Source organism: Stegodyphus dumicola, chromosome 2 (genome assembly GCF_044657685.1).
Source record: "Stegodyphus dumicola isolate Sdum_Otavi_A_Nest chromosome 2, ASM4465768v1".
NCBI classification, from domain to species: Eukaryota; Metazoa; Arthropoda; class Arachnida; order Araneae; family Eresidae; genus Stegodyphus; species Stegodyphus dumicola.
The window spans coordinates 176507278-176534782 of NC_140769.1; the positions used below are offsets into that span (position 1 = coordinate 176507278).

Sequence of the window (27505 nt, forward strand, 5' to 3'; positions counted from 1 at the left end):
TTGATGCTTCAGCGCATGCGAAAGGTAAATTATCTTTGAACGATTGCTTATACACGGGACTTAATTTTATGCCTAACCTATTTCTTCTTTTGATCAGATTTAGAATGAATCCGATAGCATTTGTTGCAGATATTAAGATGGCCTTCCTCCAGATTGAAGTAGATGAAAGAAAGTGAACGAAACTACACCAGATTCATTTGAGGAAAAAGATCCAGGAACTGAGGATGAAAACAGGAAATTGGAAATTTTTCGTATGACAAGGGTGTTATTTGGGGTGAGATCTAGCCCGTTCCTCCTTGCAGCTACAATCAAACATCACTTGAAGAGGTACGTAAATATTTCCTCTGATTTCTAAACATCTTAACCCATTAACCGCCAAAACTACAAGGAATGTTTCTTTTCTCATGAAAATAATAACAAATATTAAATTAAGCATTTATAACATAAATTTACATTGAAAATAAAAAAAATGCTCTTACATGTGGAAAACGCGAGTGTTGCGTTCGCGCAACGTCAGCGGAATAAGACTACCGATGTTTAGTGAGTACGATTGTACTCGTGTGATGTTTCTTTTGAGTAGAGCGCAGGATTACTTTTTAGCTGTATAACGTTTTATAAATCTGCAAATCACTTTACTTGTATTTAATTTAATATTAAAATATACATTGTATTTCCTTTAGAAATACACGTTATTTCAATTGAAAGATTCAAGCATGAAAAGCTTGATTACAATCACGATGTAAAGCTACATTACATACTTTGCATCTATAAACAGTTTGGCCATGGTACTCTTTACAACAAAGCCTTTTGTTATCAACAGACTTTACGATAAAATGTCTACCATCTCCATGCAATGGTTTTTGAATGCTGAATTTACTAGGTCTTCCTGTTGCTGATCTATTTCTGGCTGATTCTACACTCTCAATAGGAGTTTGCAAAAGGAATAATGCATTCTCGCGTCTGAAATCTAAAAGAGACTTTACATTTCCAGTAGTAAAAAGTAATGATATTTAGTAAGTTTAGATACGGTCTCACCTCATATAATTTATCAGTATTGTCAATTTGACTATTGTCAAATGCAAATTCTGCTTCATATTCCTGTACTGCAAACGTGATATCGATTCTCCTACAACAGGAACAGAAATGTCCTTATCAAAAGACCAGCACATTTTTTTTGAGGTAAAGAATGATATCCTGTAAGCAATAATATTCCAATAAATCTTCTCAAATAGGCTTCAGATGCAATAAATTCCGGGCGCTTTTTTTTTTTTTTTTTCTTTCGCTGAGCGTATATATTTGTCTGTTCAACGAGAAGAGAGTAAATGTCTGAACCAAAACGAAAATCGAAAATCTGTGCACTAGTTTTACCTCGTATTTTGTCTTTGATAATTTCTCTTCTACCTCTTTCTTCATGTTCTTCCTGAGACATAACTAACAGTTCCTTTTTTTAACCACTTCACGATTTCAGTGTTCTGCTTTTTAAACTTTTTAGTATGACTATAACTGCTTTTAGAAGGCTGAAACTTACTTCTTACGTGAATTTCAACTTCCCCGGCAGTATCATTTGGTAAAATATCATTATCATTATTTAAAACATTGCCATTCCTTTCTTCTTTGTCACTAGATTCTGCAATTTCTGGGGGAACAACAACAATATCAGTTTCATTCTGGTCATTATTAACATTATCATCATCTGTTTTTTCATTAAAAAATATTTGAAGGGCTTCTTCTAATGTAAGATACTTCGTTCTAGGCATTTTTAAACAACCAGAACATGAACCAGAACATCGAAAGGAATGAGTGAAAGAGGAGATTGACAACCCGTTTCCAGCTGACGTTGAGTCAGCGCAACACCTGTTTTTCCTTCCTTCCCAACACAAATATAAACATCTGACTGATGTAATGTTCTGACAGGACTTAGAACTATTTATCCCTGATGTTCTGATAAACGGTGACCTTGACTAAAAATACATCACTTATAAAGACGGCGATTCTTTCGTTAAATATTTTCAGCAAAAATACCCGGTCGAAAATGTTGCTTAAATTTTGCTTAAAGTATGAGATTAATTATTATAAACAAAATGATTGTTGAAGGCAAATATTTTTTTACAGAAATAATCTTCATAATATTCACTACACAAAATCATCTGCTGGTATAAAATATCTTAGGTAGTTATATTTATATACGCATTTATTTTGACCGTTGCGTCAACGCAACACCAGCGGCTAACGGGTTAATGAATCATTGTATGTCGACGATTTTATTTGTGGGCAAATCACAGTTGAACAGGCTCTAAAGACTTGTAAAGAGAGTGTATACATTCTAAAAGAGGCAAGCATGGACCTTCTAAAGTGAATAACCAATTCTCCTGAACTAAGTAAAGAATTAAAGAATTTAAACTTCAATGTAGATCAGAGTGAAGAGTCTCTAGACACAAAGATGATAGCTTCAAAAGTATCGGGAATTGGTTGGGATGAGCAAACTGACACGTTTTATTTCGATACCAGAAATCTGGAAACATTTCTTTTAAAAAGGTTTGATGCAGGGTTGTCGTAAACTAACACAAAAAGACGCTTACTACAAGCGGTAGGTCGAATTTTCGATCCAATAGGTTTTATAGAACCATATACTATTAAAGCTAAGTACTTGATACAAGAAATTTGGTCTTTAGGATTAGACTGGGATGAAAAATTGCCCAAATAGTTAGAAATTGCTTGGAATAAATGGTGCGATGAGATCCAAGATGTAAAGGAAATAATTATTCCCGATATTATTTTAAAATTTCTTTGCCCAGTCATGCAATCACAATTCAATTACACTGTTTTTCAGATGCATCTAAGAAAGCTTATGGTACTGCTGCGTACTTACGCATAGAATTAAAGGGTGGAAATATCATTTCTAGGTTTGTAGCATCAAAGGGCAGGGTAGCTCCATTAAAAACCCTTTCGGTTCCTAGATTAGAGCTGATGGTTGTACTTTTGTCTTGAAGATTGAGCAATAAAATTGTAACTAAGTTTTCCAGTTACGCGATATTTTTGGACAGATTCCTCAATAGCTTATTACTGGATCAAAGGTGATCCAAATAGACTTAAGGTGTTCGTGAAGAATAGAATAAAAGAAGTACAAAAATACAGCAACCGAAAGGAATGGCATCATTGTATAGGAAAGAATAATTCCGCCGATTTGATTTCTAGCGGTTTATCTTTAAGCGAGCTCAAGACTAATCACCTCTGGTGGCATGGACGCTGTTGGTTGACAATGAATAATACACCATGGCAACTCGAATTTCAACTTGGCGCCGTTCCGCAGATATTCGGGAAAAAAGAATTAGGCACGTAGCCAAATCCCTGTAATAGGAAAAACCCAAGAAAGAAAGTGGAAAATGTAGGGAAAACGTATTGGAAAATTAGTTTTTAATAAATATCCCGGCTAATTAAAGTTCCAAGAAGACGCGAATGGTCAAAATGGCGTGCCACGGACCTGCGGAATCCGACGGTATGCTTCGCTAAGCTCGGGAGCCAGCCGTTTCGGTAGAGATGACGTTACTTCACCCCATATATATATGCGACTTAAGTGTCTGTTTGTCGCCGATAGTTTATTGGTTGCTTGCGTAACTGTACTAGCCAATGGGGTGAAGTTGCCACGGCGCAGTGTTGTCGTTTCAATTGAGACGAAGACAATTTCCTGTAAAACTTGACTTTGCTATAAGTCTCAGGACCAAACGCTTAAGTGTGTTGGCATTTTTTTACCTGAGCCTGCATTTGGACATGGTCAACTTTATGTTGCCTGTTCAAGAGTTTGTGAAAGAACGGACGTAAAATTAAATAAAATTGATGGTCCTCTGCAAGGCGACCTTAAAAATGATGGAAAGATCTACACAAGAAATGTTGTGCACAAAGAGATCTTTGACATGTGAATACAGCGTGGCCACCCTCCTTAGAATCGATGGAAGTAGCCAAAAAAGATGTCGATAAGTTAGAGTTTAAGAAATCAGTTTTTGTAAATGCAACTCTTGAAAATAGCCAAACTGAAAACTATTTGATCACAAGATACTCCTCATGCAGTAAAGTAATTAGGATAACTGCTTTATGTTTGAGATTTATAAATAACTGTAAAGTGAACCCAGAGTTAGAAACAGACTTTATATGTGCTTCTGAATTAAGACATGCTACTGAAGTTTTAGTAAAACTCGTACAGTCAACTGAATTTCGAAGGAAAATAAAGTGCTTAAAAAACGGACAATCTATTTAAAAAAATAGTAAAATATAATCTTTGAACGTATTTCTTGACAAAAATGAGGTACTGAGAGTAGGAGGAAGACTGGAGTATTCTAAGGTTTCAAGGGTTGCAAAATGAGCTATCATGAATTTTGAAGAGAATACTTTAGTTACTCAGATAGAAGCAGTTCTGAATTTCCCGCCTATTATCACCGCTTTCTTCCGATCCGAATGACTTACATCCTTTAACTCTGGGACATTTTTTGACAGGAAATGCTATGTTATCCTTTCCTGAACCACATATTGCTTCGAATTCTCTTTCTTTTCATTAAGGAACTAGTTCAGAGACTCATTAAGGAACATTTCATTAAGGAACTAGTTCAGAGAAAGTTAAATTTTGGAACCGATGGCATTCCGAGTATCTAAATCAACTACAGAATCGTGCCAAATGGAGCATTTCGCAGCCGAACATACAGATTGGTCAACTGGTACTGCTAAAGAACTCCAATCCTTTGCATTGGCCATTGGGTCGCATCGAACAAGTGTATCCTGATACTGATGGTCTGGTCAGAGTAGTTGAAGTTAAGACGTCTACAAGTGTTCTTCGTCGAGCCATCAACAAAGTCATTCCCCTACCATTTAAAGACTGAATGATATGAACTTGAAAAACTTTTTTTTTAAATATTTAATAATTTACCAATTTAATATTTAGTATAATTTTATTGACTTTAAATTTATATCAATATCTGAAAACTGAAATATAAACTCCATGGGAGTAAGCGGGGAGAATGGTAAGACCCGCGTAACGCTAGAGGGCGCTAAGAGCGCCATTGAGTGAATTCAGTAAGTTGATGGAAGGTGTGACGCAGTGATGATGTGAGATTTCTGAGATTGTGATATCATCATATTTAATTAAATCAATTTATATTTTATTGATTACTGACTTATTATTATGTTTACTGAACCACCACACATTAGAAAGTTGGATTACCACTGAATCTTCAAACCACTGATGCGCAACACGAATGTATAAAATGTCGCTTAAAAAAATAAAAACAAAACTTTCCTACTCATTGTGTAGAAACTCGTTCATAAAATTCTGCGTTTTCCTTTAAAAAGCTAAGCAGTTAGAAATATACATTTGGAATTAATATTTGTGGAAACAAAATCTATCGCTTTTTTTCACAAATTCACTATGTAATATGAATTAGAGGATAAGAATTTTTTGTTACTTATATGTGAACCACGTTTAGGACGACTGTGTACAGTTCCAGACCTTTTTTTTTTTACTTTATAGAGGTGCTTGCCTTAAATAATTTTCAATATTATAATATTAGTTATATTTTCAGCTATGTAGGTCACTTTTAGGACTGATCATCTTAAAGAGGGGATTTATCATAAGTGGATTTAAATCAATTTTGTTAGAAAAGACCATTTAAATTCAGTTCACTCTTTTTTTTTTTTTTGGCATTCAGAAACTGATAATTTACGCTGTTAATGTGCGCTGGGTTAGTTTGAGTAGTGAAACTCAGAAAAAATTTTATTTTTAAATTATAGATTTGGGAGGACTGAGAAGAAGGCTGAAATAAATTACTTCATTTCTATTAAGATTTTCAGCTTTATTTTTACCGATCAGATTCATAAGTATCCGATAATTTTGTTGTATATTTTCACATCGATATGGGAAATACTGAGGAAAATTAAAAATACGAAACTAAAAAGAGTCTTATTTTTAAAAATCAACTCTTTTTTAAATTACCGTAAAAGTTCTACAAATTTTTATGTCATATTAACGTGTCAATCAAGCATTAATTTTGTATTTCATCAGGAGTTTAGAGCAGATATTAAACTGAACCTTTGAAAAACTACCAGGTTTTCTAAACTTCTGCTCTAAATCCCTACGGTTAAGTTTTTATTGATTTACAGCACGGTACAAAAAAATTTAATGCTTTATTCTGCTATAAAATATCTTTGACATGCAGATTCTACACATAAAAAATAATTATTGCTTGTTTTAGTTATTTCGACGTTCAGAACTCTGTACTGCAATTTTGAATTCTTTTATGTTAAGCTTAAAGAATGCTTTTTGCAAACTAAAAATTACGTGTCCTAAAATCATGACCTACCATATCTACCTACGAAATACAAAGCTGTTCAATATTTAACAGTTCTTCTGCAGATCATACGCGTAAATCATACTTAAAATTATTTCCTTTTAAATATAATTATGCTGCTGTTCCTTAGTTTAAACTATTTTTATTTAGAATGATTTCATAATGAAATAGATTATTAAAACTGGAAATAATACATAATAATATTATCTTCCTAAACCTTTTTAAAACTAAGAATAATTTTCAGTTTTCAACTTTGATCACAGCCGCATAAATAATTCCTTGCCTCTCAAATTTGCTTTGTCAGTCTTTCTAAAAGGTTACCATAATTACACAGGTTCTTATGCAAACCTGTATAATTTGCTCTACGTTTCATTTTTGCACATCTATAGTTCTTCTGCAACTAATATCTGAACTGACAGTTCTTGGTTGTAGTATCACGCGTGATTTCCAATCTTCAGTTAACGTCATTACTTTCAGCTTGATGAAAAGCTGGCGTTTCAGATATGCTAGCTCCATCTGATGTTTTACTAGAATCGCATCTAAGTATTAATTTCGTACTTGGACATGCATCATTATTATTTATATTATCTGCATTTTCTTCATCTTGCTTATGTGTTAGAGTCATTGGTATCGAAATTGAATTAGAAGAATCTTCGACTGTAATCCATTTTTTCTTTGTACCTCTTTCCAGAAATTTGCCATTTTCGAATTTATAAATGCAAATTTGTTTTTTTCCGTGATGTAAATACATACCAAGTCTACTTGCCTCGTCCGTTTTGTATATTATGCTCGCTCTCCATACTCTCAGGTAGATTTCTTCAGCTATCGCTCGAACTTCTTCCTTTTTAGAATAGTCAGGAGTGTAAAACATAATTACACCATTAGAAATATTTATATCGTCTCTTTCGTATGCTGTAGAACATTTTGCTTTAATTATAGGTAGTTCAGTTTTTTTAACAAGTTTAACAGCTTTCTGCCATGCTCTGTCTAACTTCGTCATTCCGTCAGCATCCTTTTTCTTGATATTGCGATACATCAACCACTTTCCTTTTTTTCCATCATCAACATCGATTTTTCTTTTGTTGTAGCAGTAAATGTAGGGTTTATCAGTTATCCGTGACGGCAAGGTTTCATCTGTAGAAGAAATAGCGATTGACAACGCACCATTGTTTAGCTTTGCGCAATCATCTTTATGAAGAAACTTTGTGCCATCCGCAGATGCTTCATCCAATGTATGTGGTACTTCGTTCAGCACCTTCCTTGATGCTTCAGAAACACATGCTGATGATGAAAATGACGTTGAATTGCCGTTTGTGCTTGCAAGTTCAGTCTCGTCTACTTCTGCACAAGGCGTGTTTTCAATAGAGTGAGCGAACGCTTCACTTTCAGCCGTTTGTTTTGATTCATTGTCCTTTAACGCTTCTTCAAAACAATGAATACTTTCTGATTCCGATTTTGACTCCTCAGCCATTTCCACTATCCACTTTATGTTGTAAGGATTTTTATCTCTGGAAAACCATGTATATCTGAACTTTATGTTAATTCAGAATTTTAAAAGCATATATGCCAGCTCTTCAGATAAATGAGAAAATGTGATAACAGTTACTGTATCTTGTTTTCTTAAGCACTGTGTTTCCAGATGATGTGTACTGCAAATTCTAAAAAGAAAAAAATAATAAATAGGTATAATATTTACGCATTAATATGCTATGTTTTAGTTCGAAACACTAGTTTGAAGAATTTATACTTCAGGTGTGTGCTCAGGGAAAAACTTCCTGAAACAAACCTTTTAATAGTTAAATAGAAAGGGAAGTTTTGGGATACAGATGTCAATACAGTATTCGATATATTTAAATGCATATAACTAAATTGTATAAATAAATATTGAAATTAAGCGTTCCGTTTCGCCGGAAGGAAAAAAAAAACATTGGTAAAGGAAAAAAAATTAAATCTCCAGAAGAGCTAGATTAGTGGTTCTCAACTCTTTTGCCACATGCACCGTTTTCATCATAGAAGATCATTTTCCTTTCCTTCCAAAAACGCAAATGCATATTCATTTATTTGAATTTAGATTATTTTTTAATGTGTTTCACAAACTAAGCAAGAAAATGTACAGAAAATATTGATGGATACTAAAACTTGAATAAAAGTCGTTTTTACTTCCTTGTAAGAAGTAAAGGAAGTATTGTAATCACGAAAAATTCTGGGTACCATATTTCAACAAAAATATACATTTTGACCGCTATCGAATGCAATCTGAAGATGCTTTTGAGTGACATCTGTACGTAAGGACAGAATAAAGAACTCTTTTCCCCCAAACGAATTATAAAACTGATTTAAAATTGATTCAGATGAGATTTTTTCGTGGCGTCTGTACGTACGTACGTGTGTAAGTATGTATGTATGTACTGAGTATAACTCAAAAACGAATAGCCTCAGGACGTTGAAATTTTGTATGTGGGGCTGCTATAACATGCAGATGGGAACCTCCCCTTTTGGTTGCAATCGGCCGCACCCAAAATATATAAATATACGTACATATACATATCCACTCTCTTACTCGGCTCAGTGAGCTCAGTTTCATTATTCTTATATGTGTGTAAATTGTATACTTTTTACTTTAAAAATGATTGAATTATGTTGTTCTTATCTTCCAGTTAAGGTTTTTATGCCTTTAGTTAACCTGCATGTTATAGTTGTAAAATTATCAACAATTTAAAAGTTGTTTAAGTGCGGCTAAGCCTACTTTTATGCTACATCAGCCATATTTGTTTATATTCGAAATTTAGCCGAGTAGTAGATTTGTTGCCAATCTAGAGAAACTAAGCTTCGCAACAGAAAAGTAACGTCTTCTTATATTACTGCGAATTAAATTATGCTTAATCCATTCTGGAATTATCATTTACGTTATTAAACTATCCCATATATTGACTCAACATGGCGTCCACAACAAATTCAGTTTAAACGTATTCGGTGTCTTTTTGCCGAGTGAGACCAAAAGTAAACTTTCAGTTTTGTGCACCGAAAAATCTGCCTTCTTGTCCGTTGGCTGAATTGCTTGTTTTTGCCTAGAAACTGTAATTTTAATTGTAAAAAATTTTTTTTAAAATTGTTTTAACTGAATTTGGTGTTTTATGTTTTTCTATAGCTTTCAATTTTTAATAGCTATTTTGAGTTTTTAGAACTTTTTGCCTTGTCGCGAAGTGAAAACTGAATTAATTGAATGAGAAATACATCTCCAATCAAATTCGAGTAATTAAGTTTAAACGAAATCCAGGAAAAAATGCGTATAATTTAATTTTCCGTACAAGGAAGTCATGAGGTGTAAACATCAGATTTTTTATATTTATAAACTAGAACTAAATACTTATCGCGTAAATAAAAGGTGCATTGCCCCATTGAATCTATGAAATTCCCTGAGCTAGATGAAATATTCGATGAGTACTGTACTATTTGAGTAACGGCAAAGAAATGTGGATTGCCTCATTAAAACTATAAAATTCTCTGCGCTAGATGAAATGTTCGACACTCTATTAGAAATATGAAAGAATTACAGTTTTTTTTTTAAATTTTAATAATTTCTAACGTTTTATCCAAACAAAAGGCAGCAGAATGAAAATGGCATCCAAGGAAACACCAAATGCATGAAGAACTTCTAAAGCATGAAAAACTTCTTTATTATTGTTTTAATTCGTGTGTTCAGTGTCCAGAACTTATTAGTTTAGTGCATATGTTATAAATCACCAAAAGAAAAGCTCCAAAGATAAACTGTTATCTTCGTATATTCTAGCAAGAAAATTAAATGGCTTTATGATGCTCTACATGGTAAAAAGCACAGAAACCTAAGTCAAGTTTGAAAACAATTTCATTTTTAGTTCATTTACTTTTTTTTAAATGATTTAAATAGAAAGAAATTTTATTATAATTTATTGTTGGCAATTAATAAAAATCCTATTACGATTACAAAAACAAAATAATTTATGCCATACTTTACTTTTTCTTGAAGCTGAATTTAATTTTAAAATGCTCTTATTTTCAAAACATTTGCAAAAAATGTTCTTAAAGCAGTTTTACTTGAAATTAAAGAATTATTACCTAATCAGCTTCGTAAAGACGTGCGTTGGAGCACGTTTCATCCATGGAGGCTGTCGCTAAAGGAAACAACTACTTAGAAGAGATACGCAGAATTATACACAGAAAGCAAACGTTGGGTTGGGATTTCCTTTGATCATCTGTTCCACTTCTGTTTGCAGCTGCAGCTGGGGAAATGACCATTTTTGCCAGTAGATCGTTTTTATTATACCGTTAGCGCTTTGTACCTTTTCAATGCGCCTTTTCCGCACACATATTTCAATACAAAATCTGCTTTTTTAAGCTCCCCACTGACCCCTTCATACAGAAATTTTTTAATTACCCTATATTTCCTATTAACACAGATTAGGTAAATCTTTACAGTACTTCCATCTGTAAAGTTAGCATTAAAAACTTTTTGGTTAAAAAAATTCCCCGTTAAAAATTCCCCGTGCGTGTAGTTTGTAACACTTTAATTTGGCAGTTAGAAAGTGTTAAGGCATTTTCTGTTGTAGACACGTATATAGTGATATCTGAAACAGCATGTTCCGCGCAGTAGCGAAAATAGCGTTAGACTATATTTCGATCATTTGGTACAACTGCCATATTTCGTCTTCTCTAAACCCTCTGACTTCTCTTGTCTATATATTTTTTGGGGGCTAATGTTTTTATAAAATTCAAATTATTCAAAATTAGACTGTGAGAAGTTTATGACAAATACCAAACGAAACTTCTATCAGTACTTCCAGAACTGTCAAGAGCAAATTTTGTGCGTTCTCCTGAATTTTTCTTAAGATTAGATAATAATTTCTTGTACATCATATAGAAATGCCTTACAAAAGCATTCCGCTAACATTTTGAATATCTTAGTTACGTTCTAATTCTTTTTATTTTGGAGAAAGTTCTTTTGAGCTTAATATAAGGACACTTTTTATAGTTTAATAGTTTCCTTTGTTTCTTTAACTTTCTTTCTACTAGATGAAGAAATGCAAAAAAGACACTTAAAGTAGTCTAGGCATTTATGGCACAAATAGTAAGCGGACTTATTGATTTGGAATGTAAAATATTAAAATATGGAAAAGCATTTTTAAGTTTCTGTATTTTGGTTGAAATTATAGATGTACAAAAGGCGATAATATAAAAAGCGTTTAAGATACTAATAGATACTAATAAGCATGTTTGAAAAAAAAATGAAAGTTCATGGTAGAATTATTACATAATTATATATTTCTACGATTACCAAAAAATATGGAAAAACTGATGCAAATTACAGAGCTGAGCCTAGATATTTCTTCATATGAGGCAGAGAAGAAAATGCGTTTCCCTATATAATCAAATTAACTGTATCTGTATGCGCCTAAATTCATGAAAGGAAACGATACAAAATCATACAGTAACCTTATATTTTTAATTATAACTATATGTATTCAGAAAATTAATGCATGTAATAATTTAGAACTCTTAGATGAAAACTTTAAAAGTACCTTTTCCTAAACAGTAAATAACATTGAAATAATATGCATAATATAACAATTAGTATAAAAAGTATTGTATTAGTAATCAAGCTCTTTTTGTAATTTAATGTTTCTTACTTTTAATAAAATGAAATCCAAGATAAGTTTTTTCTTTTAAATTACATAATTAATGTTCTATATGTTGATATTTGAATTTTTTGGGGGGAAGGATTTCTGAAGCTTCTTTCCTACCATTAGTAATTGGCAAAGATATTCTTAACACAATTTTCGAATTCAGAATCATCGAACTAAACTGCATTCTTGAATTATCTTTTAAATACACTACTTAGCTTTAATTACCAGAATTGCTGAAACAGTGTATTATGGATTTTAAAACAAGATATTTCTGAGGGTATATCTCAAGCATTTACAGCATTTGGATCGTTAAATGTTAAGTATTTTGGAAGTATATTTTATGTATTTTGAATTTAAATCCATTTTCAAAATGCTTAAATGCAATGAAATTAATTTTTCCCCATTCAGAAACTCGAAATCGGAGGTTAACACGTTTAATATTTATGTCTGGGTTCTAGTTGTGAAATTAAAAGTACATCTTAATTTTTTTATTTCTACTATGAAAAAATATTGTGGGAGATGTCATGTTCACAACCGACAGATGGAGCTGCGTGCTCTTCGCCAGAACTGTTTTCTAGAGGTAAATAAACCCGCAGACGCTGTCGCAATTAAAATGAAAGACGTCTGTAAGATGTTCTTTGAGAAAAGAAGACATGAACTTCTCTACAGCTATAAATAATTTTTATCCATTTTCATTTACATATTTAATCAATCTGCTGATCTTCATTAAATGTATTAATGAAACAGTCGCTTTGGTGTATGATTATTTTTACCCTTTAGACACAAAATGTTGAACTAAATTCTATGAAGTAAATTCATAAAAAAGGTAAGATGGAATCTACAATATTTTTCTGACACGATTAGTTTTTTATAAATTGATTCTTGACATTCTGATTTATTAACCTTCCATTTTTGCTCGTTTTCATATTCTGTTGACATATTTATGTTTACAGCTGGTTCACCTTTCTCAAAAACATTTTCTCTTATTTTCCATAAAGAAAGAAATATTCCTTCTGTTATGTTTATTTAATTCAATATGCAAAACATTAGAGTACTATTTGACTAAAGAGAGAGATGCATTTATAGAGAACTTCTAGCGGAAACTAGCTGGTGTTTAGTTACATATGGGGGTGTACACGAATTCATGAAGCCATTCCATTCGTTGGGATTCGATACATGGTTAATCCTTATATGAAGTACAGAATTTTGTACCTTAAAAATTTTGATTGCAAGGCTTATTTACCTTTTTATTTTCTTGAAGTATTAAATTCCACATAGAAATACATCAAATTTTAAAGATTTGTTTAAAGAGGTTATTATAGTTTTAATCAATTATTTGGTGTCATACAAAATTTGTGTAAGTAATATTTTCGTGTTGAAAATTATATGAAATTCATGATAATAACTTTTCTTTCTTACTTTAAATATTAAATTATTAATAATTAATTAAAGTTTTGATTTTCTTGATTCATTAATTAAGGAAAAGCACGTGAGTGTGCGAGTGCTGAAATTTATTGCGAGATTTTCTGTTCTTCAAAACGCTTATTGACGCGTTTTGAAACTGAAAGTAAACAATCTTATTATTTTAAAAAGGCATTTATAAAATGTATAAGAAGATTTGACTCCCTTCTTAGCTATTAGTTGGCTCACTCTGTCCCGGATTTGAAAATTACTGTTAGCGTTCTTGTTCTTCAGGCCATTTTCAAATTTAAGTGAATTTACCTTCAGATAACGCCTAACCTTAACAGAAAAACTCCATGTTGTTAAAATATTAAATTAATGCATTATTTAGTTAATGTTATATGATTTTAGTTTATATTAATTAACAAGTTATTTTGCAAGTACATGTAGTTGACCCAAGCAGAGTTTCGACATTTTTCATATCTATTAATGCAAAGAAAACCTTGTAAAACAATCATTTACGTTCGAGATTATCTGGATCTTTTGAGAAAGGATCGTTTGAGACAGTTATCAATAGCAGCAATGCTTATCAATTTGTGTTATCAGTTTGTATAATGAGTTAACTCTACTAAAGGTTTTTGGAATCAGTTAAAGAAAAATAATGAAACAAGCAATACAATAATTTTATTAATACCATTGCATTCATAAAATTAAGAATCAGTTACCAAGGTAAGTATAGAATGACGTCGCAAATAAATGAAATGAGGAAAAAAATTAAGTATGCAAGCACAGCGGAGAGAACTTATTGAAAACATTTATTATGTCTTTTGTAACTTAGAAACACAATAAAATATGACATAGCATATTTACGTTTTGTGATACCAACAGAAACAAACAAATTTAAAAAAAAAAAAAACTTCTGAATAGCGACTATGATCCCCCCCGAACATAAATATATGTTTGGCAACGATCTCATGCTGTTTACGATGTGTAAATGAGTTTCAAAAGTAATAATGCCCACTGATCAAGTAACGCATTTCTAACCCTAACTAGGGTCTGCGGAGGGGTTTGACGGCCAGAATACTCCTTTCGAGAGAGTCACACAGATGCTGAATGGGATTCAGATCGGGAAAGCATATTGGCTCTTCCATTTGGACTATATATCCTTCTACGAGAAATTGAAGCACGAGGAAAGCAGTATGAGAGACGGTATTTTCCGCTTGCATTATGAAGGTATCCAGGTATCCTCTCAATTTCGGCGAACAATAGGATCCTGTATGTCGTCTCTGCAGCTCTGAGCATTCAGTTCCATGTAGCAATACAAGCAGGTCGGTGCGTCTACCTAAAGATCCGTCCATCCATACAAGAATACTAGCTTCCGCAATGCTTGATATCCTCGATCTGCTAACTTTCCCCTTTGTCAGACCGAATATATCAAGTATTTTCTCATTTCCATATGTAAACAGGCAGTAAACAGAGCAGACCTCTGTGGAGAACTCTTTATTATTATTATTTGTCCGCTGCCCCGAGAGAGGGCGCTACCAGCTTTCTCCCTCTTCCTCTCAAGAGGAAAATTCGAACTGGTTACTCGGTTCCTGGCTGCCGTCGGTGAAGCACGCACTCACCTCTTTCCCTCCGTGATGTTATCGTGGCTGTAATATGACTTTCTTGATTTTTACTCATGCGGACTTGCGAACTGTAAAAATACTCATCTTGTAACTACATGCAATGTGATTGTGTATAAGTGAATATATGTTAAAATATATATCATCCTAGAATTAAATATAAATGTTAATATTACCGAGTCAGATTTTGTTAACATTCAACGTGCAATCAAAAATGGCATCCATCAACAACTGCCATAAATGGTGACTCGTCAAGTTAGTGAACACCTGCCTCCTGTAACCTGCTAGCATCCTCAAGTTCTGTGATTATAATGTACTATGAAGTGAAAATTATTTCTGTTCATGCAAACTACTAGCGTAATCCATCATTATTTTCGTGTCATCAGCAATATAGTGTGAAAAACAGTTGTGCCTGCTTAACAACGTGCTTGGGAATTATCATGTGTCTCATGCAAATCGTCAAAGTGCTTGGAAGTGATCTCCATATAAGTCGTACAACGTGGTTACATATCATAAAATAAGTTTTTTCGGAATATTTTTTCTATAAGTGAATTGGGTTGTGCCGATCTGCTGCTGACTGAGCAAATATTTCTCGTATAATTCGGAGGTAAGCCACGCAAATTCTTAGTATTACTTATGCTTATATTCGGATAGCTTACCTGCAAAAGTGTTTCTCTCACGTTAATGTTTACATTAACTTTATTTATTTTGCACTAGTGTCGTATGTGAACTTATTAGTGACTGATTATTGTGTATTTATTTGTGTCATATTGGCAATATATATTTGTTTTTGTGAATCATGGCTCCACCACAACCTATCGCAGACGATCTTAATATTTCACGTGTTTCCGTCAAACCTCCCCCATTTTGGAAGGTCAACCCTACTTTGTGGTTTGCACAACTAGAGGCCCAGTTTGATATCGCCGGAATCACTGTTGACTCCACGAAATTCAATCATGTGATATCTGCAATCGAATCTGATATTCTCAATAGCGTTTGTGATATCGTTTTACACCCACCTGTGACTGGCAAATATGATACACTAAAAACACGCTTAATTGAATTGCATTCTGAAAGTGAGGAGTCAAAGATACGTACACTTCTTCAAGGGCCAGAACTTGGCAATCAACGCCCATAACAATTACTTTGCCGTATGCGAAACCTCGCTGGAGAGACCGTTGGAGAACTTTTGTTGAAATCCCTATGGATATCTCGTCTCCCGCAAAATACACGAAATATTCTTGCTGCCTTAAGTGATGATCTTCCAAAACTAGCAGTTGTAGCTGATAAAATTACAGATCTCACAACTCTCCCGCACATAAATAGTGCTGCTACGGCATCTACCTCTCCCATTGAACAGCAAGTTGCAGAGCTGACAAAGCAGGTAAATGAACTTTCGCTAGCCCTCAAAAACAGCCGTGAGCGTTCCTGTGAACGAAGAGACTATTTCCAACGCAACGGTAGGCGTAATGGATCTAGTAGATGCTATCGACAGTATAAAGAACCGTGCAACAACATCTGTTTACCATACTAATTTTGGTTCCAAGGCACGAAAATGTGTTTCTCCGTGCAATTTCCGGCAGTCGGAAAACTAGATCGGCGATCGCTTGCCGGCCAACGTTGCGACCGCCATATCAATCGAATTCTTTTGGCCGATTCATCCTCAAAGCTGACTTTTTTAATTGACACCGGAGCCGCCGATTTATCTGTCATTCCCAAGAGTTACAGTCAGCATGCCAAAATACCAGCTGCATTGGAACTCTTTGCCGCTAACGGCACTAAAATTGCAACGTATGGCACCAAACTTTTGACCATCAATTTAAACTTATGTCACTCATTTACTTGGCCTTTTATCCTGACAGACGTCAATCAACCCATCATAGGTGTTGACTTTCTCACAAAGTTCAACTTACTCATAGCCGTTAAAAACAACCGTTTAATTGATGGACAAACAAAACTACATTCTTGCGGTAGACTTCCTAATGTGAACCCGCTCAGTACTAGCATTCATATTTTGATGGGTAACTCAAAATTTGACAAAATTCTTGCCGATTACCTTAGCTTGACGAATCCTTCGCAAACTTTTGAGAGGCCACCAATGTCAACGATTTTCCATCACATTGAAACTAAAGGACCTCCTATTTTCTCCAAACCAAGAAGATTATCTCCTGAATTACTTCAAGCTGCACGTCAAGAGTTTGATTTTCTCCTATCAAAAGGCATCATTCAGCCTTCAAAAAGTCCTTGGGCACATGGTTCGTAAAGCTAATGGCGACTGGCGACCGTGAGGGGATTATCGTCGCTTAAATGCCGTTACAATTCCGGATCGCTATTCCGTACCCCATATTCAGGATTGCACTCAAATGTTTTCAGGAGAGAACATATTCTCAACACTTGATTTAGCACGTGCCTATCATCAAATTCCTGTTAACCCTGCAGACATTCCGAAAACTGCCGTCACAACCCCTTTTGGTCTTTTTGAATTTTTGGCTATGCCGTTTGGTTTACGAAATTCAGGCCAAACTTTCCAACGTTTTATACATGAAGTTTTATTTGGATTGGATTTTTGCATCCCTTATTTTGACGACATCCTTATTGCATCGACTAGCGAAGAAGAGCATATCCGTCATCTTCGTCAAGTGTTTGATCGTTTGAATAAACATGGTTTGACATTAAACCCTAACAAATGTGTACTCGGAAAACCATCTGTTTCATTTTTAGGTTGCCTCAGGTGTAAAACCCCTGCCTGAGAAAACAAAAGCAATTGCCGACTTCCCAAAACCTACCACTATTGTCGAGCTCAGACGTTTTTTAGCCATGATAAACTTTTATCGCCGCTTCTTACCAAAGGCAGCCGAGACCCAAGCTTCACTGAATGAACTCTTAAAAGACTCACGTAAAAATGATAAACGCCCTGTTCCTTGGAACGACGAACTTAATCAGGCATTTGAAAAATGTAAACACGACCTTAGTAATGCTGCAACTCTCTCTTATCACTCTCCTAACCAAAAGTTGAGTGTTATGGTCGACGCTTCTGACATTTCCATCGGAGCTGTCTTAAACGTTCGACATTCTAATGACTACCAGCCGCTAGGATTTTTCTCACGTAAGCTGACCCTACAGAACAAAAATACAGCACGTATGACAGAGAATTATTAGCTATTTACGCAGCTATTAAGTATTTCAGGCATAATCTTGAAGGTCAACACTTCACTATATTTACTGATCACCGACCTCTAACTTATGCATTCACATCAAAATCAAATTCTGCTTCCCCGAGACAAATTCGGCATTTAAATTATATAGCTCAATTCAGCACTGATATTCCGCATATATCAGGTTCCAGCAATGTCGTCGCGGATACTCTCTCACGTATTCAGGGCATCGATGCCAATGCACCACTGGATTTCACGCTTATTGTTCACTCGCATGCTACTGATGAGGAGCTAAAACGTCTGAGTGAAGACCCAAACTGCTCGCTGAAATTCCAGTCATTACAACTTACTCGGGACCTCCAACTATTGTGCGATACCTCCAACAACAGACTGCGACCTTATGTACCACTTGAGTTCAGGAAAAAAGTTTTTGACTGTTTTCACAGCCTATCGCACCCAGGTATCCGGGCTTCCAAAAAGCTCATACAAGAAAGATTCGTTTGGCCATCCATGCTAAAGGACATTGCCAACTGGACTCGTTCCTGCATCATGTGCCAACGTTCAAAAGTTACCCGGCACACACATAGCCTTTTGGAAAAAATTGCGATGCCATCCGAACGATTCGACCATGTCCATATAGACATCGTCGGTCCTTTGCCACCATCTGGCGGTTATAAATATCTACTCACCTGCATTGACAGATTTACTCGTTGGCCTGAAGCTTTTCCCATTCAGGACATCTCTGCTGACTCTGTGGCTCGACAATTCATCACCGGTTGGATTGCACGATTTGGTGTACCATCAGTTGTGACTACTGATCAAGGTCGACAATTCCAGTCACACCTTTTCGCTTCTCTGACATCTATGCTTGGAATACACCGAATTCGCACTTCACCATACCATCCTTCCACCAACGGCTTAGTGGAACGCTTACATCGCGACCTGAAAGCAGCCCTGAAGTGCCGTAATGACACCCGTTGGACTACTTCACTTCCTCTTGTGCTTCTTGGTTTGCGTTCTTCTTTCAAGCAAGACCTCGCAGGTACATCCGCTGAACTTGTCTACGGCACACCCCTTCGATTACCATCTGAGTTCTTTCAGCCATCCTCTGCTCCAGTCGATCCAGCATCCTTTGTCCAGACTTTCCGAGAGGCGATGATGAAGCTGTCTCCGACTCCTACTTCGTGCCACAACAAATCTGCCTCTTTCGTGCACCACGCACTGAGCACTTGCACTCACGTGTTTGTGCGAAACGACGCGGTCAAACCACCACTCACTCCTCCATACGATGGACCCTTCAAGGTCTGTGCACGTAACAATAAGCATTTCACCGTTCTCGTGCGCGACAAGGAAACCGTCCTGAGCATAGATCGTCTGAAGCCTGCTTTCTTCGAAGCTTCAAACACTCAGGTCCCTGTGACCAGCAATCCTCCTGACTCCCCGGATCCAACTGCTACTCCGGATACTCCTCCTTCGACCGACCTTACGCTTCCTCCCAGTGCTCCACCAGTCGTCACACGATCGGGAAGACGTGTGCGCTTCAACACCAGATATTTGTGAACTGATTTTTTTCATCGTACCTTTGGTACTCGGGGGGAATACTGTGGAGAACTCTTTATTATTATTATTTGTCCGCTGCCCCGAGAGAGGGCGCTACCAGCTTTCTTCCTCTTCCTCTCTGGAGGAAAATTCGAACTGGTTACTCGGTTCCTGGCTGACGCCGAAGCACGCACTCACCTCTCTTTCCCTCCGTGATGTTATTGTTAAATAGAAAAAAATTATGTTTGTATTTTTGATACTTTATTCCATTATAACTTAAACTTAACTGACTCACTGTGGTGCCAGATAAATTAACAAAAAAATCAAAAATCAAATATCAAATAATTCAAAACATTCAAAATCTATTTCATAATAATCAAATATCATATCGACATTCTTATAAATATTCGTATAGTAAATCTATCAATCAATCGTATATCATATCTATCAATCAATCGTATATCATATCTATCAATCAATCGTATATCATATCTATCAATCAATCGTATAGTGGTATAGTACAATTTAACTTTTTAGGTTTGCGTTGTGAGTAACCTATGTAAAGGGAAATATCAATAACTCCAAATTCAATTAAACTCCATGTTTCTTAAAAGCCTCCCGGCTCAAACAAATGGAGGGACATGACAGACCACAGTAAATTATACGCTACATAAATACACAAATGCAATTAAATTTTAAACACACATTTATTAAATTCTTGAATATATATTATATAATTAAACAATGGATAACTGATCAGCAATACATATTTTTTCTAAGCAAAATAACACATAATACTACACCAAATTACAGCTTATATTAATTAAGATTAACATTATCAAATTCTACTGTATCATAAGTGTAACACTAGTATTTTCTCCCATTTCATCTTCTAACTTTAAGCATTTATCATGGTAATTATTCACTTTAAGAACACTGATAATTTCCACATCGATTAATTAAATTAAGTAATTGCTCAAATTTCAACAAACATTAAAATGACGACTCTTGCTTGAGTATTAAGATAATTATTGAAGTAAAACAAATAAAAAAAAATCACTCACGGGGTGAAGTCCAATCTGCAACACTCACTTTACTCGGGAATACCTTCGTATACTGATTTAATAAGGTGATTTGACAGCTCCACAGATCGTCCAGCGTCCAAAGTTTACTCCAGCACCACATTATTCCTGCTGTCCTTTATTCACAAAATCATCGTTAATGGAGGCAGACAGTTCTTGCGAATTTTAAAGATGACTTGGTTGCAACACCATTGAAGCTGTCCTTACAATAAATAAATTCCAGAGCATGGAATGATGAAAAAAAATCGACGCAGCTGGCACAGGCAGAATAAACAGCAATGCACACCTTAGAAGGGTCCTACACGAGTCTCTTTCATTCTGGAAGCCCCGAAACTCACCATAAGCGTAGAGCACCTTTGGAACAAAATCTAATTAGGAAGTCAAAGCCGGTAAAAACAGGAATACCGCATCAGGATGTCAGGATCACCAAGAGAATCTGCCGAACAATTCTTGGGATAAGAGAAATCGAAATTCTTCTGCTGAGCTCTATGCCTTATACCAACGCAAATTCTCGCCAGCTAAAAGCCGAGAGAAAAATCATACCCGCTGCCGGCTGTTCACGCGGCTCGCGAGAAGCAAGACCCGAAGGGTCAAGCCCCCACTTTTTCTCCTCTTACTCTTCTTGAAAATCAGAATCAGAATGAACTCTAGCCTGGTGCAAGCACCCAGGAAAACTCGGTTTCTCCGCCTCTGTGAGTTCATAGGTTTTCAAAAAAAAATCATAAAATTAAATCTTACCAATCCCGGAATTTTAAGTTATCTAAATTGAGAAAATGACACACCCATGACGAATCAAACACCAGAAAATCTGACAATGCAATCCGAAAAACATCTGCACTCACATAACGTGAGAAAAAAAAATAGACCCCCCAACTAACAAGCGAAACTAGCTTTTAGGAGTATCCAATTATTTAACTTAGTACACCTCCCACTGTCTTGAAGTAAGAAAACTGCCAAAGCGACAGGAAAAACGATTTCCGTTTCACACGCATTAGCTAAAAGGCGACAATACATACCCTACTACCTTCATTGTTGGAAAGGCCATAAACCAGATGTGTGTCCTCGCAACCGTCTCTCGCCTTTGTTACAATTCCCACTCAAGAATAATGAGTTAACTAAAACCTTAAGAGCTTAAGAATACTTTTTTTTCAAGATTGAACTACACATGAATACAAATAAAAATATTAGAATAATAATAATTTAAAACACATATTAATAATTTAAATTCGCTACATAACATTATCGTGGCTGTAATATGACTTTCTTGATTTTTACTCATGCGGACTTGCGAACTGTAAAAATACTCATCTTGTAACTACATGCAATGTGATTGTGTATAAGTGAATATATGTTAAAATATATATCATCCTAGAATTAAATATAAATGTTAATATTACCGAGTCAGATTTTGTTAACATTCAACGTGCAATCAAAAATGGCATCCATCAACAACTGCCATACCTCCAATGATTTTTAGTCCAGTTTACATGACTGCGTGCTTAATTCAAACGCGCCGTCCAGCGGCGGGAGGTAAGCGGGACGCCTAGCATACGTACCTTTTTCAGGCAGCCTTCTGCATACTCTTGTGCCTGATGCTGCTCTTCCTGTAGCAGAAATAAGCGCGAATCTAAGCTATGATGGAGTTGCAGTCCTGTTACGACGTGCACTAAATCGCAGATGCGGTCATCTGCACAATTGGTAAATCTTGTCTTCGAGAAGCTGAACCAACAGTTTGAAATTGGTAGCGCAACCAGCTTACCAAGGAAAAGTCAACATTTAGCCATTTTGCAATATCGGTCTGCCATTGAGTTGCTTCTAATCGGTCTAGAGATCTGTAACGCAGTTCTGCTGCCAAATGTTGCCTCAAACTCATTTTTACACTTCGGCTATATCGAAATTGTTTAATATAACAAAGAGTTCCTCCTGAACAGGTGGTTTCAAGCTGCATCGTATTTAGTAAAGCGATAGCTCTTCTGAGTAACGCTATTGGATGCAACTTGCTTTTATTCGTAACATATCCAAATTTCAAGAATTTCGGAATACTTTTATTTCAGTTTGTTGCTTAACGTTATATGTTTATCTTTGTTTTTCGAGAAAGCTCTTTGCACATGATTCATCACATTCCTGCAATGTTTGAACTAATTTTATGCTATTTTCCATTTCGTTAATGTCTAACAAGTCAATAATTAACTGAAGCCTTTGAAGCTTAATTGTTACTAAATTACATTATGTATTACAATATGTAAATAAAAGTACAAATATATAAATTTTAGTCCTGACTGGAAATGAAATCATACAGCTAAATCAATTTACGTATTGGCATCGATACAACAAAGAAGCGTTCAAGTTGAAACTAGCTGGTGTGGTAGACCTGGTTAGATTATTTAGAATGGCAAAACACGCAAAGAGTATCTGCTTAAGGGAAAAGATGCATTGTAGATTTTCTTAGGGAAACTGGCTCGTATTCACGTTACACATGTAAAAAACACGAAAACTTTCCTTACAGCCATGCCTGTTCATCTAGGTTTAAATTCAGGACAAACTACCTGTGTGTAATAGTCTTTAACCGCTCGACCATCGGTGGAGCGCTAATTGGTAGAAAGGGTATTTTTAAAACGCATGCTATTGCTTCTATTTCTACTGATGCAAGAAATATTGTGATGGCGGTGGGGAAAGCGTGAAAATATTACAGAAGGAGCAAAAAATCACGTCATAATTTATTAAGTAATGTGAGAATTAATTTACTTTCTGAAATTCAAACGGTAAAAAAATGGAAATGATTAACCTAATAAATGAATAAATACAAAATAAAATAAATCAAAAATAAGATAATCAGACTTTAATTGGATAGTATTGAAAAATAGTATTTTGCAGTTATAAGTTCGACCGTCTCAAGCGCAACCCTGGTTGGCATTCTGCCAAAACACGTAGACTCGTCCAAAAAGGGACGACGTCTGAGACGTCAAAGGTCTTCTCTTCTCCGGAAAGAGGTATGCTGGAGGGAAAGAAAGTCCCCATCCTTCCACCCTATTTTGAGAATAATTCGGTTCGAATGGCGCATGCTTGTTTGCGCTCATGGTCGCAGATGAGGTGGTCGTACTAAGCAAAATCTATAATGTAAAAGCTATTGCAATGTTTTTTCTCCATGTTATCTAAGATGTATGCTCCATTTTTAACTGCATTGTTCATTTATAATTTTTCAGGAAAATTAAATACACTTTTGTTTTCTATTATTTTATTTAGATACTTTATGTGAATAAACTGGTATACGATACTTCATTATTTTTCTTTAAGACTCTGAAAACCTTGAATAGGGGGATTTCATTGAACGAATCGATGACTGTCATCATTGATAGTCATCTCCGTATGATGACCATCTCCACAAACAAACAAAATTGTCTCAGTGGTGGTTGGCGTTCTTAAAGAGGGATCACCATACTTTAAAAACTGGGAAACAGATCTTATGTGTAAAGAAAATAATAATAATAATAATAATTTAAAAAAATAAAAAATTATAAATTTGTACATTATTGTAAAATAAAAAATTATAAATTTTATTTTATAATTAAGAAATGCTCATTGCTTATTAAATAATTCTTCAACGTAGTCTGCCAGTTTGATTTTCAGATTTTATTAATCATTGCCTTTTATAAAATAGTTTTGACTTTTAGGAGTATCTTAGTTTTTAGAGGTTTGTAGATTTCCTCACTTTTATTCAGCTAAATTAAACGTCGAGGAACCTAGCGAATTATCGCTTAGTTCAAAATAACAGGAATCGTAAACTCAGGAAGGGTTAATTACCCTTTATTCACTCAAAATAAGATAAACAGTTGGCCCCTTTCTTCGGGCTTACATTAAAGCCTCCACTTGGGCTTAAACTCAAAAATAAGAAATAAGTTGACCCTTAGTTTGAAACTAGCGAACTATCAAAAAGGCACGAGCATAACAGCAGTTAGAGAGACTTAGCACAAAGGCGAACGCGCTGTCAGGCTTTTTCTCTCAAAGTAAGTTGAACCTTCTCTTAATACTACTACTTACTCATTTGCATTCAACGCGATTCTAAAAATTCGTTCTGGTAGGGAGTTGCAAGTTGAAACGAGGAAAGAGAGGGAAAAATCAACTAAATTAAAGTAACTGTTATAAAATTAAAATATACCTTACAGGTTATTGAAACATCTTGTTAAATTAAAAATTGATTTGTTACACGTTACCAGCTATGCATGTAGGAAGTGAACTTATTGCTTATTTTTTATGCAGTTTAGGGGTACAATAAATCATTTAAAGACTATTGTTTCATTGCCCCTGAATTGACCCCCTGTGTTAAAATACAGTTAGTCTGACATAGGAAAAAAATAATGATTTAGAAATGATTCAATGCTATTTCTTTATTATAAAAATTAGCACTAAATCATTTCTGCTGTTGCATAAGTATTTGAAAATTAATTCTTTAATAAATTTATTACATAAAATATTTTAATTTTATAGCAAAATTAGACATTTTAGAGGTCGGTTTACACACACCTAATTCTCTTAGTCAGTCTAAGGAATGGTTATTTTACAGGTGGTAGCCAAATCTTAGAATTTCATGGACCACTAAATGTATAATTTTATATTTGGAGGAACATTAATATAAATTTAGAAAACAAAAAGGCCAATACATTTACACAATAATAATCAAAAACTTTCATTTTGTTAATGCGAAATGCACCCATTAAAAGTAACAAAGTTATAGAGTAATTATTTAAGCAAAACCGCAAAATTTAAGTTTATTTAAGTATTACACATTTTTAGCGTGATATTTGTTCCTGTTTATTTGAAATCAGTTTGTGGATCTTTGGTTTAAATGACGTTTCTGTAAGACGGCAAGTCAAGACCTGTACCGAATTTTAATTGCTGTTACAGTTGAAAATGCGTTTTCGCACAAGTATATTCTTGAAAATGAATTAAAATGTTCACTAATTTTCCCTCAGTTATGGGAATTCATTTTTTATAGACAGCCAAAAATGAGGTCTTCACAAAGATGAGTGGAATTTAGTTTTTAAACTGTCATCACAAGACAGATCAGCGATATACAATAAGATATGTCATAGATATACAGACAAAGAGGCTTTGGAGCAATAAATTTATATTTGTTTACTGGTAGGAAAAAATAAAACTACAGTGTGCCTAAAATAAACATAGATATCTAGTGTTGCAAAAATTACCAATGGGCCTATTTCAGTTTAGTTTAGCTTTAGGATAAGGCGGGCCACTTAAACAAAGCGTTCCCCCAAATCATCAAATTTGACAGTTTTGCACTTTTGTACATGTAAATATTACTTTTCGTACTACACATATCTTGAAATAGATGTTACAATTATGAAATGGGAAGTAAATATTAGAAGAAGTAAAATAAGTGCTATCGGTCAGATAAAGGAAACCGGTCGCCTACAACTGGCCTAAGAGTTTCCATGAATGGACCGACAGTTATTCTATTTATTAATGCAGTATCACCTTAATACTAGTTCAATGAAATGTTTAAAACTATTTTGAGCAGAACTGAGCCTAATTTTGAGCATAATACATTATTCTTATTAGAAGCCCACACATACCACAGAGAATACTGTGAAACATATTAATAGCAAAAATTGAAATTTACGATTACGATTGAAATTAACAAAATTACGATTTTTTTATAAAAGTTCAAATTTCGTTAAAAGTTGTCATAGGTTAGCACATTCTTTTAGAAAATTATAATAATTTCAAGAGGAAAGACACAGGGTCTCTCTTACTCAAGGAGCAAAAAATGATCTGTTAGTCGATAGGCTTGTTACCCGTTGGTAAGGTTGACGCTTCCTTAATTTTAGTTATGTTATTGACAAGCTTCTCTTCCTTGTAGTTTGTAAACATTTATATCTTTTCTTCTAGATATAAGCATTAGTTTTTATTAACTTCTAGGTCGTCAGTTTTATCTTTGAACACTCTTGATTCGCTTACAATATTCTCTAATGGGTGTCAAATTATTAGTTGTTGGAATATTATTTTAATTTTCTACATTTCCCGTCTTCCTTAATTTTATTTAAACAGATTTGTATATTATGAAAATGCAGAGTAATTTCAATTAGCTCATATCTTCAGAAATCATACATTTCAAAATAAAAATTAATAATAGAGAATCCACGATTTTTACCACAATCTCTTTTTTTATATACTGAAGAAATGCAAAAATAAAAATGTGGAATACAGTTGCACTTACAAGTAATGATGTACTGATAGTAGAAGTAAATAATTTTTACCTAAGGCAAACTTCTTATTCAGCATGATCCTAACCATTTGACAATTTTTCAAAACGTAAATAGGAGAGATTATGAGCTGTCATATATATGTAATGAAATGATAAAATTTAAAGCGAGAAATGTTTAAGGGAAACTCCCTAATAACAAATGTCAAATATTCGTTATCAATCCAACGCCAACGTAAAGCTGATAACGTGCTTCGATAAATAACATGAAACAATACGGATAATTTTTTAAAATAAAATCATGGCATTTTATGCTTGTACAGTTAATGCAATCAACCAACATAAGGATTCATAACAGGTTCTTGTATTTTGTGATAATTTTTTGAAAAATCTACGAACTCATTTGGAAACTAAATAACTTTAGAAATATTCGTTAAATTTTCAATAAAGATAATAAATCTATTTAATTATATTGATGATTTTTTGAGAAA

The 27505-nt window shown here is 34.4% G+C and overlaps 1 protein-coding gene across 2 annotated transcripts; it reads right to left on the reverse strand.

Moving 5' to 3' along the window:
* Nucleotides 1-6458: 6458 nt before the first annotated feature.
* LOC118206042 (uncharacterized) lies at nucleotides 6459-27207 on the reverse strand. 2 transcript variants are annotated; one of them, XM_035378319.2, is made up of 2 exons: nucleotides 27070-27207; nucleotides 6459-7990 (listed from the first exon to the last, which is right to left on the reverse strand). In XM_035378319.2, exon 2 carries the CDS (start codon nucleotides 7801-7803, stop codon nucleotides 6787-6789), a length of 1017 nt encoding a protein of 338 aa, XP_035234210.2. In that variant the 5' UTR covers nucleotides 7804-7990; nucleotides 27070-27207; the 3' UTR covers nucleotides 6459-6786. The 2 variants fall into 2 exon arrangements, with proteins under 2 accessions (XP_035234210.2, XP_035234211.2); XM_035378320.2 differs by lacking the exon at nucleotides 27070-27207 and adding an exon at nucleotides 27030-27052.
* Between the last annotated feature and the right edge of the window lie 298 nt (nucleotides 27208-27505).

Excerpts from the sequence above, each read along its gene's own strand:
- LOC118206042 (XM_035378319.2), bottom strand. The coding sequence starts at position 7,803 with ATGGCTGAGGAGTCAAAATCGGAATCAGAAAGTATTCATTGTTTTGAA.